This window comes from Macrobrachium nipponense, chromosome 10 (assembly GCF_015104395.2).
Source record: "Macrobrachium nipponense isolate FS-2020 chromosome 10, ASM1510439v2, whole genome shotgun sequence".
In the NCBI taxonomy this organism is placed as follows: domain Eukaryota; kingdom Metazoa; phylum Arthropoda; class Malacostraca; order Decapoda; family Palaemonidae; genus Macrobrachium; species Macrobrachium nipponense.
In genome coordinates, this window is record NC_087204.1 from 45,467,004 (window position 1) to 45,488,075 (window position 21,072).

The 21,072-nt window shown below is 35.8% G+C and overlaps 1 protein-coding gene across 7 annotated transcripts in view; it reads left to right on the plus strand.

The window, feature by feature from the left end:
- Positions 1-21,072, plus strand: part of LOC135223602 (mucin-2-like) — a 1,092,597-nt gene that overhangs the window by 529,267 nt on the left and 542,258 nt on the right. For 6 of the 7 annotated variants that reach the window (XM_064262169.1, XM_064262171.1, XM_064262170.1 and 3 more), the window contains one exon: positions 11,897-12,856. In XM_064262169.1, coding sequence (XP_064118239.1) covers positions 11,897-12,856 — 960 coding nt within the window. Of the gene's footprint in view, positions 1-11,896; positions 12,857-14,134; positions 14,482-21,072 lie in introns of those variants that run through there. The other variant, XM_064262172.1, reaches the window with a different exon arrangement.

Below are 21,072 nucleotides of genomic sequence, written 5' to 3' on the forward strand. Positions count from 1 at the left end.
TATTACACAAATCTATATTATGATAAAGGCTGAGATGTTATATTGTTTTGTGATGTGAGATCATTGTGAAGGAAGTTACTCGTTAGTCCTTCTGTCATTTTGATTTAAGAAGTAAGTTGTACGGTCAAGCTGTTGAGATGCTGCTTGATGTCCCGTGAAGCCGACAAGATACGTTTGTTAACCGAAAGGTTATGGTATAAAAAAAAAAAAAGTATTGATATGCGGGTTAACAGCGAAGAACGACGAGTCGGAAACATGTAGAGGGATGGGTACTTTCATTGGTAAATCCTCTAATTATTTCTCTTCCTTAATCTTGAAGAAAACTTCTAGGCTATGAGCATGGCAACTCGTTGTGCCATATTCGTTCAGCAAAGTGAAATTAATTTATTCTAAAATTGGGTTCGTGATAAATGTGTAATACGTACCAGATTAGATACGTGACATTATATGCCTGCAGCATATATATATATATATATATATATATATATATATATATATATATATATATATATATATATTTATATATATATATATATATAGATATATTGAATATATCTTATTATATTATATATATATATATTACTATATTTATATAATAGCACGGGCGAATTTGGTAAAGGAAATCAAAGGCTTTCAAGAAGACAAAGAGTATTCATTTGAAGATACAGGAGCTAATTGGTTAAGTGGCCTTGCTTTGATCCATCTCTTACAATAGGTATTTTATGTGCTTCAAGCAGAGGTGTCCTCTGCCATCCATTAGACGAGGCAACAAAACAAGGAAGGGGGCGCCAGAGAGGGTACCAAACATGTAGACAAGAAGGCAAGCGGCTGCAAGAGCCAAAGGTCATCTAGGCTGCTTCAACCTCTCCAACCTGTTTGACTCTTGGGCGGGTCTGCTTGTGCAAGGGTGGGACAGGTTCTCTCTCCCCACCCCTACCCCTCTTATCCTCCTCCGCCTCCGCCTCCGCCTCCTCGTCCCTTCTTCCATATTCTCTCTTCCTCACTCCTATCTTAGCTTCTCTCATCCCCTCCTGCTTACTCTTTAGATTGCTATCCAGCATCCCAGAATCATAACCCAGAGGTGGGTCTCATAGTATCCCTTGACGAGCTTTACCTAGGAACGGCCTTCATTCACAAAGTTCTCTCTCTCTCTCTCTCTCTCTCTCTCCCTCTCTCTCTCTCTCTCTCTCTCTCTCCAAAAAACTCAGAAAGGAAAACCTGAAGAGGAACAGCATTATTGCATCTCCCAACCCGTTTTTTCTACTTTTCTTTCCTTAAAATCTGTTTACGTCTTTCATTCCCCTGTTGCGAATATCGTGAGGACCAGAAGTTGGAGTATCTATTAGCTCTTGAGTTCTCTCTTTCCTGTAATGGAAGAATTGCCCTTTCCAATACGTTGCCTTCTTTCACGTTGCACGAACACCAGAGGGTATTCCTGTCATTACTCGTATAGTTTTCCCGTTTAGGACTTCGATTATAATTCAGTTGTCCCAGTTAAACTTTGTGTCTCTTGCTTCATTTCGTGATATGCTTCATATTCTTTGTTGTATGTCACTAATGTATTTGAATTCTGCGGATTTTTATATTCTTATATTCTTTGGTAGGGACTTTATGCGGATTGAAAATAATTTTGGTAATATGCATGACGATTCTAACGGCATTTTCTTTGGAATGTTTGTTAGGAATACGTATCTTCAATACATCTATCTGATGTACATGGAAATGAACAGTATACGCATTACATTTCATGTACCTCAAAGGATTTAGGATTTTTAACTTTAATATTATTATATTAATGATTAATTTACATTTCACAGTCATTAATATTGAAGTCATAGGTACTTTTTTAGATCTGCTAATTGATGTATATATATATATATATATTTATATATATTATATATATATATATATATATATTTATATATATTTTATATATATCTATAATATATATATATATATATATATATATTTATATTTTATATATATATATATATATATATATATATATATATATATATATATATATATATATATATATATAGATATATATAATATATATTATATATATATATATATATATATATATATATATATAAAACATACTATCTATATATATAATAAGCTATATATATATATATATCTTATATACAGATATCTATACATATCTATATCCTATATATAATATATATATCTATATATATATATATATATATATATACTACTATATATATATAAAAAGCAGTTTCCCCCCCCCCCCCCCCCCCCCAAAGGGGTGACTTCAAATAAAATAACAACACTACTGTCACTGCCACATTCATGGTTTTAATTTTGAGTCGCGGATGAAACCCCATTTTAAAAAAACATCCACCTCAATAACCGTTTTATGTTCTTTGAAGGCTTTTCAGCAGCACAGCGAAATGAGCGGTTTACTAAGCAATAAGTTCTTTTCACAGGCATTGTTTCCTTTAATCTGGAAAAGATTTTTCATGAAAAAAAAAAAAAAAAAAAAAAAAAACCCCGGAAAAGAAAAAATTTTTTTTTTTTCATGAATAAAAAAATCTGCCATAGGGATTGACGATTTGATTAGGTGTAAACTTATTGTTTATTAGTGGGTTTTATTACCCTTTAATCTGTATCTTTTTCTGTTGCCGTATGTTGGAAGTTATCCGATGTAGAATGGGCTACCTCTTCTGTTTTAAATTATCAGTTAGACTAGACTATGAGGTAGCTACATATCAGCGAGATCTATAGACCTTGCATACCATCACCATCTGCTTGCCTGCGAGTTGTCACCCATCCAGATGCAGATGACCATCGAATAATTTGCAGTATTAGGAACGTGCATTTTTTCCTGCTCCTTCAGTTTTTTTTTTTCACAGTGAAATATGTCTATCATCGGAGTACTTTTATTTTGCCTGTTTTTTTTTTCTTTTTCCTTCAGTTTTCTTGTTTACAATGAATAATATCCATCCTTTTCATGAATGAATTCAAATCCATTTGGCATTATCCATGTATTTTATGTGTGTGTAATTTGTTCATGATTGCGTTTAACCAGAACGACTACGTCGACACATACCAAATTGATCCTAGATAATCTAGTTAAAGTTGAACTGAATCGAAATATTCATAACTTCTTGGGAAGCTCAGTGGGTAATGGGTACAAAACAGAATCATGATGTGTATCATTCTCTCTCTCTCTCTCTCTCTCTCTCTCTCTCTCTCTCTCTCTCTCTCTCTCTCTCTCCTGCTTGATGACAATGCTGTTTTCACCGTTCCTAAAGAGGACAGCGGAAATTATTCTTCAGGTAACACGATCATTTTACATCGTACAATGATTATGTTTTACAATGTTGTACCTCGCAATCTCCCGTGGGCGCCTTCCTTTCTAGGACTGTTTTGTATATGTCATCTTGCAAAGTTGCACTCCTAGGGCTCAATAAATTAGGCATACTGATTCATGGCTGATAGTAAGTGATAGTTAAGCATTCCTGGGAAATAAAAAAAAAAAGTATTTTTAGTTTATGTTTATTTCGAAAAAGCTTTGACTTTCTAGTCTGGATTTGGGTGAAACCGATCGATCACGACATAATTTTTAGTTACCCAACTAAATTATTTTTCCACATAGAATGGAGTATCCTTTTCAGATTGTTTATGGGAATTTAATTTACGCCGTTTTTAGAACCTTTTTGTGATAATTTTTTTTTTTTTATTAAAATCTAAATTGATACAATGGTTAATTTTACTTTGGATTTCCAATTTCTACAGGTATCTTATAGACGCAGGCATCGTTCTGCATCATGCTACTATTCATGGGGGTTATAGCTTTATCGTTCCCCGTTTAGGTATTTATTTTTGAAAATGTGTCATTTCTCCACTTGTATAACGTTATACTTGAACCGAATAAAGTGTAAAATAAGCAATATTATTAGTAAATAATTTTTTTTCAATATAATGTTCAAGCGCGTTGTAGCTCATGCATATTACTAGATGTACATAGAGGCTTATGATATGACGTTTTATTTAGACGTACATAGAGGCTTATGATATGACGTGTTATTAAATAAAAACTTCTAATTTTCTATAATAATCATTAATATGTTTATATATATATTATAATGTCCATAATCCTAATTTACGTATATGAACCATTATTCGCCTTAATGTTTATTTTGTACTCAAAAGGTGAACATTTTTCACAAAGATGAATCAAATGTATACATGTGTAAATACGTTAGACCGGTTGACATTGATGTGCGCATGTGAAGGAAAGGGAGTGATTTGGAACTATTATTATCTTCTTCTTCTTTTTTTTTTCACCCAGCACGTTTTGTTCTTGAACATTTCTCGGTTAATATGTTTGCCCCTCATAGACTGTAGTTTTTATGTTGGTTTTCTATTCGAGTCACTTAAAAGTTTAAAAATGACACGCAGATTTTAGCTTTTCTATTATTCTTGTCCTTCTCCATCCTCCCTCATCTCTCTCTTTCTCTCTCGTCTACAACTTGTGTTATGATTCATGGATTCCTTATTGCCAAGAGACTGTTCGATTTGATTCGGATAACTTTTTTTTTCTTTCTTCTAATTATTGAATTTTAATCTTGATAAAGCGACCAGTTCTTTTGTCTGCTTCTGTCTTGTTGCCGGGCGATCTCTCTCTCTCTCTCTCTCTCTCTCTCTCTCTCTCTCTCTCTGTGTCGATGATGATTGCTGCTAGACGCCAGCCATCGTATTGTTTTCCCAATAGATAAGTCTCTCTCTCTCTCTCTCTCTCTCTCTCTCTCTCTCTCAATGCAGTTATGCACAAATATCATGACAGAAAAATCTGTGCTGGAGGAGGTAAGGGTTGAGGTGAGGGGGGATAGCGGTGGAACCGTGAAAAGGGCGCCCTAAGGGCGCTGGAGGTTATCTCAACCGTTGGGCGAATGGTCTTTTAAAGGGATTTTTTCCCGCCGCTGATGGTACTCGTGAGCGGCTAACGATGACTTATCAGATCTTGAACTTGTTTTTGCTTAACGCGAGACCACTACCCAGAATATTTATTGTTAATGCCTTGGACCCCCCGGTGTCTCTTGGCTTGCCCGATGAAATGCTCGACACTGGTTGGAAACATGGAAGCTGCTGCTATAAAGAGGGCTTCCGAGGCCCTTGGTAGCTGTCCGCCATAATTTGATTGCGAAATCGTAACGAGTATAATTTCGCCTACCGCGCCGTCGTATTTCAAATGAGGCTGGAATGACTCGGGATTTTAGGCATCCGTCCGACCCCTTCTATTATGAAGCGGTGCGAGCGTTCCACCTCGCTCTGCATTGTAAAAAGCAGATTTTTTTTGAAGGACAAGTTTTTCTCTTGATTAATAATGCCGTATGTTAGAGTCTTGTAACTAAATCTATTTTTAAGATGAGCGCAAGTCAGGTTTACAAAGATTCAAGTTGTGTCTCTTTCCAGTTTGTTTATACGCATGTATATAGTTTTGAATTTATATCTGTGTATTTATGATATTGGAAGAACTGATGAGGAAATGTGGCATTCAAGAAATTCCTTATAAAACTTACTTGGTGAAATTGATCGCTTCATTTGTTCAGCCGCTATTTCTGTTTCTCACCATGGGGAATTCCATACATATTCTCGGAATAAGTTTTTCTACAGCAACTGAGGATTTTAGTATGAATCTTTATCTTAGCCGGTATCATCTTCAAAAAAAGTAATCATGCTTTCAACTCATTTCAGAGAAGAATAACAATATGATCTATCCAACTTGTGGTCTATTGCTTATCTTTCTACTAACACTAAATTCATGGAAACTAATTAACTCACAGTTTTTGAAACTATGAAAATCATTTTTGAAACTACTGTTTTTGAAACTATTGACTTCTCTGGTGTCAGTAGTCTTTCTTTAAGAAAGATTTGCCGAGACTTCGTTGCAGATGTTTTAACTTGTATACAGGACTTACAAAAGACTATATATTCAGGGAATTCGACATAGCTGGATAAATGCTTTCCCTGCAAAGTTTTCTTGTATGGTTTTATCCCTGGGTGTAAACTCGCCTTTATCTTTTTACCCAATCCATTCAAACCTTCAGTTTACTCTTTTTTCCAACTGATACACAGACCATTGATTCTCACTTCATCTGCCTTTGTCTTCCAGGCATCTTTTTATTTTTCAGTTCGGAATTGTTCTTTCTTCTTGTATAACTCTGATGATGGAAGCATATCAAAAAGGTTATCCTGTGATTTAGTCAAGACGCATTTCGACTTATTTTTCCATTTACTTCCCCATCACTGTTCAGTTTGTTTCTTGAATTCGTGGAGTTGTATTTCAGTGTTGTGAATTATAGCGTGTGTATATCTTAGAAAACCGAAGGGCGAAACTGGGCAGCGTTTATGCCCAGTTTCAGTTTCCGTGTGGTACATCTACACATACGAGTATACATCAAATGCTACTGTAATTTTACACGCTATATATATATATATATATATATTATAGTATATATATATATATAATAATATATAATTTTTATATATATATATATATTATATATTATATATATATAGACTCTGCTGGTCACGTTTTTACCAAATACGTCTGTAATTGTAATAAATATACTATTCTTAGAGCTTCTCGATTTCTTCACAATTTGGATACTCTTGTAACTACGAAGCTTGAGATCCCAATGAAGTCATTCTGACTTCTGGGGGGGTTTCAAACCCGCATCCGGAATATCAGAATGGGGTAACATATATCCTTACCACATTGTGATATTCCCGATTTGGGTCCAAACTCGTTCTGTTATAGATGCAGTTTAGAATTTAGACTGGGCATCAGAATGTCTTCGTGTGGATCGTTTCCAAAAGATAATGAAATCGAGTTCGAGGGCAATGTGTCCATTACAATTACACAGTATGTGGAAATTGACAGTTAATCTCTTACGGGAGTGCATAACTTTATTACTAATAAAGGTATGGTTTACGAGAAGGGAGGTGAGCAATCTCCCATGTGGCCGGATTAAAAACAGGAGTAGCCGTTGGTGAAGAGCTCTTGTTTACATTGGTTGATAAGGAGCCCTTCTGGCTGGCACTTAAGTCCCGTGAAACTGCATTTTCTTTACTTTTTTCCATTTATATATACATTTTTTCGACCACAACTTTTGTTTCTTACTTTCGCAGAGGTATGTGTTGTATTAAGTTTTGAATAACTGTCGATTTTGCTTGAGTGTGTGAATTGTTCCAAAGGAAATTACAACAGTCATTATTGCGTCGTATGAAATTGTTAAACCCGCCGAACCTGCTCGTATTATGTTAATAATATTAACAATAAAACAAGTGTAACCTTTTCAGTAAAGAAATGAAGGTAATGTTTGAAGGAGTCGAAATGGCAGTTAGGAACACTAAAGACGACACGTATCCTCCAAAAAGTTCGAGCTAAGGTGTGTTCACGCTACATGCTTAGATATGGGTCAGTGGTGAATGAGGCTGGGCTGGTTGGATGACTGGACGTTTAAAAGGGAAATTCATTACACGTAGATATTGGTATTCTGTTTTATTACTTAAAAAAAAATTCAAACAGGGCCATCTTTCATCTTTGGCAATTAGATACAAATGGATCGTTTCTAGGACTTGGTTGTTTACTATATGATCTAAAGATTCTTTAGTGCTTGATAGTAGAACTTTACTAGGACCAGGAATCAAAAACTCGATCTTAAATTGTGAAAAAGCTACTACCATCATAATTGTGATAAGAGTCACTAAGGCGATGATTAGTGAACATACACGGCATCATTGCTGAGCCAGGTTATGGTAGTTTTTCATATTTTTGGTGTGAAATCTCGTTTATTAATCACGATATTGGACACATGGACTGCTTCATATGTGATGTGCCCAAGTAAAATGCATCAGATATCAAAGAGAAATCTCAACTGCTTCAACCGTTTTTTCTTTCACGTTAACCATCCATAGTTCACTTCCATAAAGGAAAGTTGGCTGTACAGTTCCTTCATACAATCCATAGACATTCCAAGTCTCTGCCCAAATTTTTGCCAACAGCCAGCTACCTTCCTTTCTTCTCTTGTCCTACAACTCGTATCTTGTCTTACGTATTTTCATCCATTATAATTATATGCGCTCCGAAAATACCTGTATGTACACCTGTGTCCTTGCTTCAAGTTCCATGTTAACGTTCATTGCTCCATCTTCCTATTTTCCGTCGCTTTTGAAACCATCTCTCTCATCTAAAGTCTCGACTTTCAAAGTCTTTCTTTAGTTTCGGCAGTTGCTCTTCGTCCTCTATCAGTACTATATCATCCGCAAACCGCCGGTCCATTCCCGATTCATTTGCTTACTCTGCAAGTTCACGCCTACATCTAATTTACTTTCTGTGACCACTGACATCAAATATTCCGTGATGATATACAGTATTTAATGTTAATGATTGAAGCTTACATACTCGATGGCGAAAGGTAAATTTGTGTTTAAGTGCAGTTTAACGCTACAGCCTCTCCAGACAATACAGAAAGCGATGTCTATTATAATTTGTATAGATTTTTACTGAGACTATGGTTAGTTGATATATATATATATATATATATATATATATATATATAATAATATATATGCTTATGTATATATAATATATGTAATTTATACGTGTGTAAATTACGCCTGCGCTTGCATTCGTGCAAACGCACACATATACCATTCATGACTTAAAATGCAAGTTATGGATTGTGTGTATGTGTGTGTGTGTGTGTGTGTGTGTTAGAGAGAGGAAGAGAGAATATCTCAACTGAAATAAAAGCAGAGACCTGTTTAGTGAGTAGGTTTTGGTCATGGAGATTACCTACTTTCTGAGTCGGAACATAAATTCGCTTCAGTGACAAGCCGGAAGTGGGGTACTGTATAGGTCTCCTTCTTTTGTATGCGTAACATGAATTGCTTAACGGCCCTTAATCGTGTAATGTTTGTGATAAGAAACTAATAAGTAGGTAAGTGCAGTAGTAATGATAGTAATAGTAAGGTTAGGTTCACAAGCCGCTTAGAAGTGCATTCTTTCATTGTGTGTATTCCGCGATATATCCCCACGTTGTTGGTCATTGCTCTTTTCAGTGCTTTGGAAGCTGACCGAATTGTGTTGAAGAAAACATCTCTGTGCTGATAGATTAAAATTCCGAGAGTGAGTGTCTTGTCTCCTGCAGCTCGAACCGTAGGTACATATTGGTGAGCGTGGTTCAGCAACGACGGGTGTGGGAGTGGTGTTTTATTGTGCCATTATCTTTTATACCAATTTCTTTTTTATGCGAGAATTGTTTTCATCTTGCATGAATCGTGGCCATTTAAAGTTTTGAATCCGTTGATGGTCATGCGAAGAAGCCATCCAGCGTGACCATAATCTTTTATTTTTTCCTTTCGGTCTCTTCTCAATTTCGTACGAGGAAATTTTTTTTTATTATGGTTATTTTATGTTAATCTCATAATTATTATTTTTTGTTTTACTTCTGCTTGTTTCTGATGTCGCTGCTGCTATTTTACGTACAAGTGTTCAAGATTAAAAAAGTACCCTGGAAAGTTTCAGCTGTTATACTGATGTCTGTCCGACTCAGTATGTGAATCACTTCTTTCGTCTTTAGTGTTCATCCATCATATTCCTTGTTCTCCCTCCTTGATGAAATAGGGATCATGTCAAGATTAGCGAACCCTCTATTTTTCAAGACAACATTATACCACTTTGATTTATATACTATATATATATATATATATATATATATATATAGATATATATATATATATATATATCAAAGTGGTATAATATTGTCTTGAAAAATAGTGGGTTCGCTAATCTTGACATGATCCTAAAATAGTATCATGATACTGGAAGTTTATATATGAATCTTTACAATAATTATTCCATCCTCCTATTTTAATTTTCTGATATATCGCCATCAAGCAATTTAAAGGGATAAAATCACTGTATCTGTAATCCAATGTCATTTTAGCAGGCTCTGCAAGAACAAACTGGTTTATTAAAACCCAGTCTTTGAGGGCCAACTTACTTGTTTTAAGGTCTAGCCGGTTCAGAGATTGTTCCGTTTTCTCTTCTTTCGAAGTACTTGTCTCCAAACATGTCATGATAAAGCCGCAGAGTTTTGCATTTTTCTGTCTTTCTTGCCGCGGTGGCGTCCAGCAACATAATAACTATTTTTCCTATTTTGTTGCGTGGTTTCTTCGGGGCATTTTTCACTCGGAAACATTAATATACTCCTCCTGTGTATATGAATGGGAAGAACTTCAGTTCCATGCTTAATCCGTACATTATTAATCATTGTTCAGGTTTTTTTGGGAGGTGAAAGTATCCTGGAATCCCTTTAACTTTTAAGAGTTCGTTTGACTAAATATTTGTTACTCACGTCAAAGTCCCATGACAGTTATTAAGTAGACTGCAGTTTGTCCTCTTGTATTGCATTTTGCATCATTTTTTTCTCCTGAATTTTATAAGTCATTACATAATATGATTTTCATATCTCTTGATGTCCATTAATACCATGTTAATATTTTGTAAATTCTTGTAATTATTAGTATATATTGACAATAACAAGATCCTGTTACGCAGTTAACATTTTCATCACTGCTGTTATCTAAGGTATCTGCATAAGCACTTCGATTTTAATTGACAAATAATCACTTGTTTATTGAAGAGAGAGAGAGAGAGAGAGAGAGAGAGAGAGAGAGAGAGAGAGAGAGAGAGAGAGAGAGAGAGAGAGAGAGAAGTTTTTTCATTCATCTGCTAAATCAACAAACGCGAAATATTTTACGCGAAGGTGTGCATCAGTTGTACTGATGTGAATTAATCGTTAATATATATGCTTTTTTGAATTTTTAAAGATATATGCACCTCGATATTCTAGTATGATTCTCTTTTATCAAAGATTTTTCGGAATTGAATCGCTTTTATATCTTGATTGTGGATTGTCCCATAACTCCTGATTTTACGTCCGCCTGCACAATGAATTGAGCAATGATTCAAAACTTAGCAGATGAAGTCCATGATAAAAACTGTTATTATTTATTGGAAAATAAATATATGCACATGCAAGTAAAATGAATCGCATTTTGGCTAGACCCAGAGTTAGTGGAAGTAATGTTGTATCTGAGGAGTGTTTCTTTGAGAAGAAACTTGTCACCTGACGTGAAAAGCTTAATCTTAAAAATCCCTGTAAGGGGTAATGTTATGGTAAGCGACTGCATTCCCTCATGGGGTCTTACACTTGTCTATCTTTAAATCAAAACGTACTGGATATATTTCCTTAGTAATTAGAAAAAATCGGTTGGGTATGTTTAGTTAAATGATCAGCCAGTGTGGCACCCAGATGTTTTATTGAGAGATGCGTGAGTATCTGGTAATGACACGCCCCCATTTAGTACATATGCAGCAAGATATGTTGACAATATTGCACAGTTACTCTTACTTTTCTCGTGTGTTTAGATAAATAAAAACTCAGCTTGAGTGAGTATTCTTTGCATGATGTAGATTAATGTAATTTTGATATTTGAACATCATTTGACGTTATAATTTCCATTTTTACAGTAAAGACTTCTGTCTTAGTGTTCATTTTAAGACTGATTGTTTTCAGATTAAAATTTTCGCTGTTGTTTTCTTTTCAAATCTCTCTCTCTCTCTTTTCTTTTCTAAATCCTCTCTCTCTCTCCTCTCTTCCCTCCTCCTCTCTCTCTCTCTATCTCTCTCTCTCTCTCTCTCTCTCTCTCTCTCTATTCTATATATATCATATATATAGTATATATATATAATATATATATATATATCGATATATATATATATATATACTATACATATATTATAAGTTTTGCGTGAGATGTATTTTCATGTCATATTTTTCTTTCTTTCTAGAAGCAGCAGAGACTCAGAAGATCTTCGAGTGGAAGGTGGGCGGCATCCCCCAGAACGGCGTGAAAGTGGGCGTTTCCCTTCAGCTGCTCGACTTCTGCGTTCCCTTGGACGCAATCGAGATGATGAAGGGGGAGGTGCTAGGGCCAGGGACACCTCCGAACCTTCTTTATCCAGAGGCAATCCTCATTACCATTCGGAAGGCAAAGGCCTCAAGAAGAAGAACAACTGGACGTCAGAGCGCGAGTTGAATTCTGTCAGTCCCACCCAGAAGGAGAGGAGTCACAGCTTTTGCGAGAAGACCGACGCCAAAAGGAGGTTTTCTTACCATGAGAATAAGGTGCTCAGGGAAGAGGCCAAGACCCGGCTGGATCGCCAAGAGGAAGAAGGTCCTCTGCAAGCAGATGGGACTCCTTTACCCTCAGAGGCGTCTCCAGTCCATTCAGCCCTTTCCTCCACTATATCCTCCTCTGCCTCTCAGGTGCCGTCTTCGCCCACAACGCCTTGTGTGCCTTCGTCAGCGCAGCCCTTAAGTAACGAGAAAGGCGAAGAGAACATTTACGAAAACTTGCCCGCTCATATGAACACCAGTGACACTGTGACTCTTAGTGCTTGCGACGGACAAAAACAACCGGACTCTGTCGAGCGCCTCCAGAACGAAGTGCAAACGGCGCGACCCCTGGAAAGGGCCGACAAAGATCGTCGGTCTGTTAGAAAATTAACGAAAGACTCGGGTTACGAGACTTCGCCATATAGTGAGGGTGATTATGCGAACATAGACTTGTATTCCGACGCGGACGCTCTCCCTGACGGAGATGGCGACGACGTGACTCTGGCACCCGAGTGTGAGCTGGCACCGCCCTCTCCGCTCTTGGAAAGTGCCACTCATATTTCAGGCAGTTCTAGTCCATCGATACAGAACACGCCCACTTCTACGCATCAACACTCTCCGAGCCAATTAAGGTAAGCCACGGCATATCTGTTGGTGACGGGCGCTTTTATTCTCTACTTCTCTTCTTCAAGTTACTTTGGTGTATAGTATATATATATATATATATATATATATATATATATATATATATATATATATATATATATATATATATATATATATATATATATATATATATATATATATATATATGCCCATGTTTATGAAAGATAGGCAGTCAAAATTGTTTGTTGGACTTATATAGTATACGTTGCCTTTTTTAACGCTTTTCTTATAACTTTTTATTTGTGTGTTTTTGTTATTATCAGCGATATTAGCAACCCAGGTTTTATTAATTTCTGTTGGATGGTTATCACCAACAATATAGCTATTTTCCTGGTTGTATTCGTTGCCCTGTTTTGTTAATTAATTAATTCATCAAATGTTTAGTTCCTCATTAATCAGTTATTAACCTTTTTAACTTGCGATCTTATTGATAATTTTCTTTTTATATTCGTCCAGTAAATGATATGTGTAGTATTTTTTTAAATTGTTCGTACAAATTTTGTAAAAAAAAAATATAGGTATACTTGATTTTTTCATAACCCTTACTACTCATTGGAATTTGTTATTACCATTACTAAAACACGAGATAAACTAGGAATAGTGGCTTTTCATATTAATACAGTGCTGTACAGAATGTGAACGTGTGCAAATCAATAGTTGATAGTAGCCTGCATAGTTGAAGTCTTTGTCATTTGCAGCGATAATTTGATAAGATAAGATAAACAATGAGTGAGGGATCTGTCGTCTTGGAAGTTTCAGTTTTTCAACAGTTGAGAGATAACAAAAGCAGAAATAGTTTCTCTTTGTTAAGGTGAATATATGTGTGGTGTTTATAGTGGTAAATGAAGCAGGGTTGTCGGCAACTGGCTCGCGCAAACCTTGTATTGTGAAATGAAATCCATTGCACTTTACTAGCTTCGAATTAACTTTTATTCCCATACACAACAGTAGCGATGACATGTGAATGTATTTGTAACTGCGGAGTCTCTCTTGCGGATAATCCTTTTAGAAGTTACACTAATCGAGTCATCTGTTGAGTCTGTAAATCGTATCGATATATCAAGAATCTCAAGAAGAACGTGCACCCACAGACAAGCACATACATACTTAATACATACATACACAAACACACACATATAATAATAATAATAATAATAATAATAATAATAATAATAATAATAATAATAAACATGTACATGCGTGTTTATTAATTTCCATTTATATGCTTCAGTTATCATGGTAGATGTCCTCACATACATTGGAGAGAGAAATGATCCTTAACTCTGTCAGCTTAGTCGTAAATATATTTCGACGTTTGAAGTATTTTGATACACTAATGGATGGCATTTGCCGTGCCAATGCCTAGTCATTTAAGAGTCATTATAATGAAGAGACTTACTAGACGCTGATCATGCGCGTTAAATGAGGTATAGAATGTAGTTATTCGACTCAGCAACTGGACACCCAGGAAGGAACTTAGAGCAGGATCGAAGATGTTGAAGTGGAAAGAAGACAGTGCAAAACCTGCAAAACCCCGCCGAGGGCTCCGAAGACGCGTAAAATCCATGTTAGAGATACGACGATCAAGGAGGTAAATTCGTGAGATATTTAAGGTGCAAGTGTGGTGCTTAAATATAGTATATGTATATATGTGCGTATATATATATAGATAGAGATATATGAATATACATATATATATATATATATATATATATATATATATATATATATATATATATATATATGTGTGTGTGTGTGTGTGTGTTGTGTGTGTGTGTGTGTGTGTGTGTGTGTGTGGAGAAAGAGAAAGAGATCAGGATTTGAAGGGCAAGAAGAGGATCGACTGATGTCCCTTCTGGTCTAGTTGAAGAAATTAAATGAAAATGAGAACAATAATGAGGCTCAACCTCGATTGAATGGTTTGTGTAAGCGATAGACAGGCGTTTTAGCCGGGAAGCTTCTAATGAAACGGTGTGAGAATCCACAGCTACCGCAGCAAATGGAAACGTGGAACAGTTGCCAAATTGAGAAATTCTGGGATTGTTGCCGTCCAGGGTATAAAATGTTTCCATGCTTGATGATAAAGGTTTTGCATAACTTCCTGATCTCTTTTTGATATTCTACTAAACTTCTGAAATGCTTATCTTGCTCCTATACCCCTTTTCATTTACGAATAATTACACCTCATTATTACGTTGCATTGAAATCACATTTATGGGCCAAACCACTGCTATTTATTGAAATAGATTTGCTTGCTGAATTATGCTTTAAATTTCTTATGTTGTACAGCATGTAATAGAACTTAGGTCTATTTACATTGGTCAGTTAAACAAAAGTTCTCATTTGCGCACTGCAAGACAGATGGTAGCTTATCATCTGATGAAATTGGCATCAGTCAAGGACAGGCCCCCTCCCCCCGGCCCCCAAGTAGTCATGCTACTACAGTTCACAGATAAGCTTTTCGGAAACCCACTGTATATGTGTGTGTGGATAAATTTGCAGATGTAATGACATATGATTACAAACCGAATTATTTATTTTTCAGTAATGTACATCAAGTCTATTCCGCAGCCGACATTGCAGGATGTATGGTTATCTTTACTGAAAGAGGATATAAGATTTGTTGTTGTTGTCGTTGTTGAGGGTGGTTGCACCTGGGAAAATTATGAAGACAGAAAAACCCATAATGTCACTATAGAAGATTTACCTTCCAATTATAAAACAGGTATTGCTGCAGTGAGGTTATTCTGCCTTTTGCAGCTGGGATGAAATCGATGTTTAGTACCATTTGTACCTCCTCAAATTAGCTCGTAAATTGTGGAGAGTTACCTGTCCTAGTACTTAAACCAAACGTTTCCATACATTCATATCTTCTTGAGATTATTCTTATTATTATTGCTTATAATTATTTTTAGTTGTAGTAGTAGTAGTAGAAATTCTAAATATTTTTCTGAATTCGGTAAAGATGTTTTGTGCTCACCGTAGTTTACTGAGGTTTAAACTATGAATGAGATGATATTTCACAGATATAAAACTGTTTACAAGATTTACCATTAATGGAGAGTTGAGCAGGTAGAAATAAAATCCCTATTTCCTGCAAAGCTTTATATATATATATATATATATAGATATTATATATATATATATCTATATATATATATATATATTAGAATATATATATTTATATATAATATAAGAAGAGAGAAGGAGTAGGCGCTCTTGAACACGTTTTATATATGCAGATGTACCACAAAGAAAAAATAAAACCATGGGTGTAAGTCATGACCAGTTGGCCTTTAGTTTCTCAAGTTTAAGCAATGTAACGAGTCAGAATTTATGCCTAGTTTTAAAATTTTCTTCGTGATACAAGAATATTATATATGTATATATATGAAGATAGAGAGAGAGAGAGAGAGAGAGAGAGAGAGAGAGAGTGATTGACTTCAAGGAATAACTCAAACTTTTAGGAGAATGTTTTGTATTGAAGTACCTATTACAAAACTATTGGGGTCTTTGTAATTATAAAATAGATTAAATAGTTTCCAGGACATCGAAACCCGTGAAATTATGTTACGTCACTTCGGAATAGCCTTTAGACAGACAGAAGTGTATGGATAGAGTCCCCAGTTAAGAACATGTTATGACACTTGTAATTCCTGAAGGCAGGGTGTGCCTGAGATAACTACTGCTGACGTAGCCTGATCCCGCAAAAGTCTCTTATCAGACTCAGCATCACCTTGTTCTTGCAGATGACTTTTGCCTTTACCCGGTATTCCAGGTTTTGCCATTTTCAAAATGACGGGAGTGGTCGGAAAGTAAAAGAATAGCACAACCACTCACTGGCCTGACTTTTAACCCCAGTTCATGATGATCTCGTTTGGACCCCGTTTTTCTGCTTTTGCATTACTCGGAAATGTGTTCCCTCTGAACAAAAAACATTTATATTGAATGTTGAACATTGGCCACGTGTTCTGTTTCTGACTTGCTTCGTAGATCTAATTGTTCTCCTTAGAAGTACGTTGAAAAAGTCCTTTCCAGCGGATATCTCGGTAAAAGCGAATGAGAGTGAGAAAAAAAATTGTGAAAGTGTGTGTATTTTGATTACAATAAATGCGTTAATTTATAAAAAGAATTTTGGCCGGACTGTCTGTCACTTATTTTGCTGTAACATTTTACATATGGTTGCCTCTGCAGTTTTATTTTTTGTTGATAAATTGCGATACAATTATATTTTTCTTTAAATATATATCGGTTGTGTATATTATATATATATATATATATATATATATATATATTATATATATATATATATATATATATATATATGATAGAGAGAGAGAGAGAGAGAGAGAGAGAGAATGAGTTGTCCTCGTCGAGAACCTCCGTATGTGAAATAGCTATTTTTGTTAATAGTTATAGAAAAGAAATATAAAGAATATATATGTGAAATATCCTTAACAAAAAACGAAAACCTGTTATGGGCCTAAGCTAGAATAAGGCTTTTACTTGCAGAATTAACATTTATGAGCAATTTTGGGACTCCTAAGGCTGCCTTACATATTCGTCGCCTCTCTTCCTCTTAATCAAGTAATCTTGTTTTGACGAACTTGTGCCGCTCATTCTTTCAGTGCAACAATGTGAGCTTTGATTGCATTACCTCTTAACCTGCTGTAGATGCTGTCTCCCGTGGTGTTAGTTAATGTTTGCTTTGTTGAGGATGTGTGAGTGGGAAAGAGAGAGGATGTTGTTTTTGTATCTTGATCATAAAGGCAGAGGAGGCTGTTTCTTTACACGCTAGGGAATATTTCTTGTAACGTCCTACCCTCAAATGAGATAGGGAGAAAACACTCCTAATAGAACTGACTCATCAAAGAAGAGTAAGAGAGCCAATTAGAAAGCAAAAAGAAGTGAAGGTATTATTGTCATATATTTTTTAAGTAAAAGAAAAATAAAAAGTAACGATTTTCTTCCAAATTTTCTGAAGGTGTCGAAGGCAACTTGTAAATTGGAGATTAGAGGACTTAGGAAACGCTCAAGTAAATGTCATTCGTTGTCATAAATATTTTGAACGTTGATCCTGTGTGCCTGCCCCAAATCACGTAGAATTTTATTTGGAAACTCATATATTTTAGGATGAGATGAATACACCCACTTCTATGCTGCCATAGGGATTTATACAAGTGTAGACGCCCTTCATTCCTTGAGTATAGCTTATAAGTTTACAGTGCCTGTTTTCTTATAAATAAATGCGCCTCCGTTCGACTGCATACAGATGTGGGCTATGCCGCTCATCATTCGATCAATAAAATTTGGCAATTTTGTGTTTGGTTAATAGTCGGATGGGTGACCAGTAAGAAAGGAAATACCCCCTCAGCACATAAGCCCCATAAGCATTTGTGGGTTACCAATCTCGTTACCAGAGGGACTATCTCATAAGGACGTGTGCAAGATTTTCCCCTCACCTAAAGTTGTAAACATTATATTCCAAACTTAACGTGAAGTGGTCTGTACAATTAATACTCATATTTAGTACTACTCAACTAACAATAAGGATCAAATAAAAAGAACACAAATTACACACGTTCATACATTCTCAGTTATAAGTGGAAATACAAGATAATTGAACAGAAACATAGCCTAAATTCAGTACACCAAATAAATTAAAACGTGTTAAAATCTACAGCCAAATAGAGCCTTGTTTCACCAATGATAATTAAAATAAATACGCTGTATTTTATTAGAAATAATTAATATATACTGTAAACATTTACATCATTTATTTTTTACTTTTTCATTCTAGTAAATAAATCATAAATATTCTATCCTAAATTCCTGTATCTTTAACTCAACGGCAAACACCTTTTTTAGACCTTTTTAGGCTCTTCCATAGATCTTTCCTACCCCATAACAAGAACAACAACAGAAAGAGCAACAGCAACAATAACAAAGTAGTTTGTAGTCTTACTCCCCGACTAAGTGAAATGGGGAAAAGGCATGTGATGAGGGAAACGTGTATGTAGGTATATATTTCTGTAAGATGAGATTATTGGCTGAATTGATTAATTAGGCTAGTGTACCCATGAACACTGTTAAGGATACTTTATGTTTGGATGAAAATCGACTTGAAATAGAAAGGTTCATGCTTTCTAATAGTCTGTTGAAGTGAATAAGAGTACTTGTATGTTAACTAGCAGTTGGCCTAAACACTAGCGACAAGAAGGCATGCGTTACATAACTTCAGTTCTTTCACTGACAGGGGATACGACATTGCCATAACGGTAAATTCAATACAAAGAAATTTCACAGAAAGTCTGGAGCAAAATCATTTTTGAGTATCGCCAAGCACAGGATCCCGGGGTTAGAGAAAACCCAGTGCCGATTACCATGATAAGTGTGACAACGCAAGCAGTAAAGCCACGGGGGAGCGGAGGATGCCAAACGTAAACATAAACAATGTGTTACTAATCTTCTCTTTCTTCCAGTGAAAGAAACGGGTTCCTCTGCCTCCTTTGTCACAGGGCTCTGCAATACCCGCTGCCTTTAACGGCGACAACAACTCGATTATATAGTTAAGAGTAGCCATTGTTTAGATAATTATGTTAATACTATGCAGTTTTCTTGTACTTCGTTGCCACTTTGCAGAACTTTGGTACTGCGTTTATGGTTATAGATAAAATATATTATGACGCTCTTATTTCTGTTTGGTTTGGTTTGCTTGCTTTGCTTGCCGAAGAGAGACTTTTTATTCTTGCTAGACTAATTTCGGTGTAATGGATCATGCTGCTGTAGCATTCGTTTGACTTATTCCTGATCTTTTACTGTAGTATTGACGCGCGTCTTCGATTAGCCTCCGGAATTTCATTTACAGAGAAAGCATCAATTTGAAAATTTATATGGTCTCGAGTTTGTTTTTTCTGAATAACTACTGTCTTTAAAGAGCATAGAAGATTATTCCCCTGACTACTCGGCCCCTTTGAATAATTCAGCATGCCATTATGCATTTATTCTAGCCAACACTAGGTCTTGCTGGCTGTGTAAATCTCATCCTCTTATCCCATTAGAAGAGAGACTTATGAAATGCTCGCAGACGTGTGGCCTAGACGATAAGCAGGTGCTTCCGTGCATACAGAGTAAAAGAAGGAATATGGGAAAAAGGATGCGATTAAATCACTGTGTGCTGAGTTTTCTCATAATGCAGCTGTTTCTTATTCGTGTGAATGAATGCACCGATGATATTAACAGAAATTCCGACTCTTGCGGTTTTAAAACGTTTGGGTGCTCTGTGGTTCAGGGAAAAAGGGATGCTGCTATTCATGGTTCCTCTGCCAGCATCAGTTTAATAATCAGTTGGCATCTCAAATGGGTAAATAACGTAGAAAATGTATCCTTCCTTTTGCTGACAGGTTCTCGCTTTCTCTCTTCGCCTCTTGCAAGCCACGTATTAAAGCTTTAATTTCAGTCCTCTCGTGCAGAAGGAACCGGTCCATATTATCAGCTTCGCCTAAGTCCCTAGGAAAGGACCGTAGTGACCTGTCACTTACCGGTGTCTTGGTCGTAATTTTTACCCTCAGTCATTCCTTCGTTATCTTTTTTCTCTTTTTCTTTTTTTCATTATTTTAAGTCAGCATAACCGACGTCATCTCCGTCTTGATTTTCTTGTATTTCATCTTCTATCTTTTATCTCCTATCGGTCTCATCTTCATCGTCGTCGTCCTCTCTGTTTGATAAAATTGATGACCGCCTCATTGGTATTGTTCCTTCAGGTCACTCATTGATTTCTAATGTGATAAGAGATATAAAAGATAATTGCAGGTGCAGATCGTAATTAAGACACTATCGAATGCTATTCTCTAATGCAATGATTTTATCACGTTTACATCCGATTTCGCAGAAGATAAGAGACTTCACAGTACTGGGTCTCTCTCTCTCTCTCTCTCTCTCTCTCTCTCTCTCTCTCTCTCTCTCTCTCTCATGTTGCCAGATAATGGTATGCTACAGTTTATACGGATACCATCATAATAACGGATTTATCCTTATGCTGCATTGCATGAACTTTGTTGTCACTTTGACTTGTTACACACAAAATTATTTGTTTTGTGTCAATAATATATACATTCATTGAGCTCTAATGATGTTGCTATATTTTTATAATTGTTTTAGCCCTTGAAGGCTTGACTAAGTG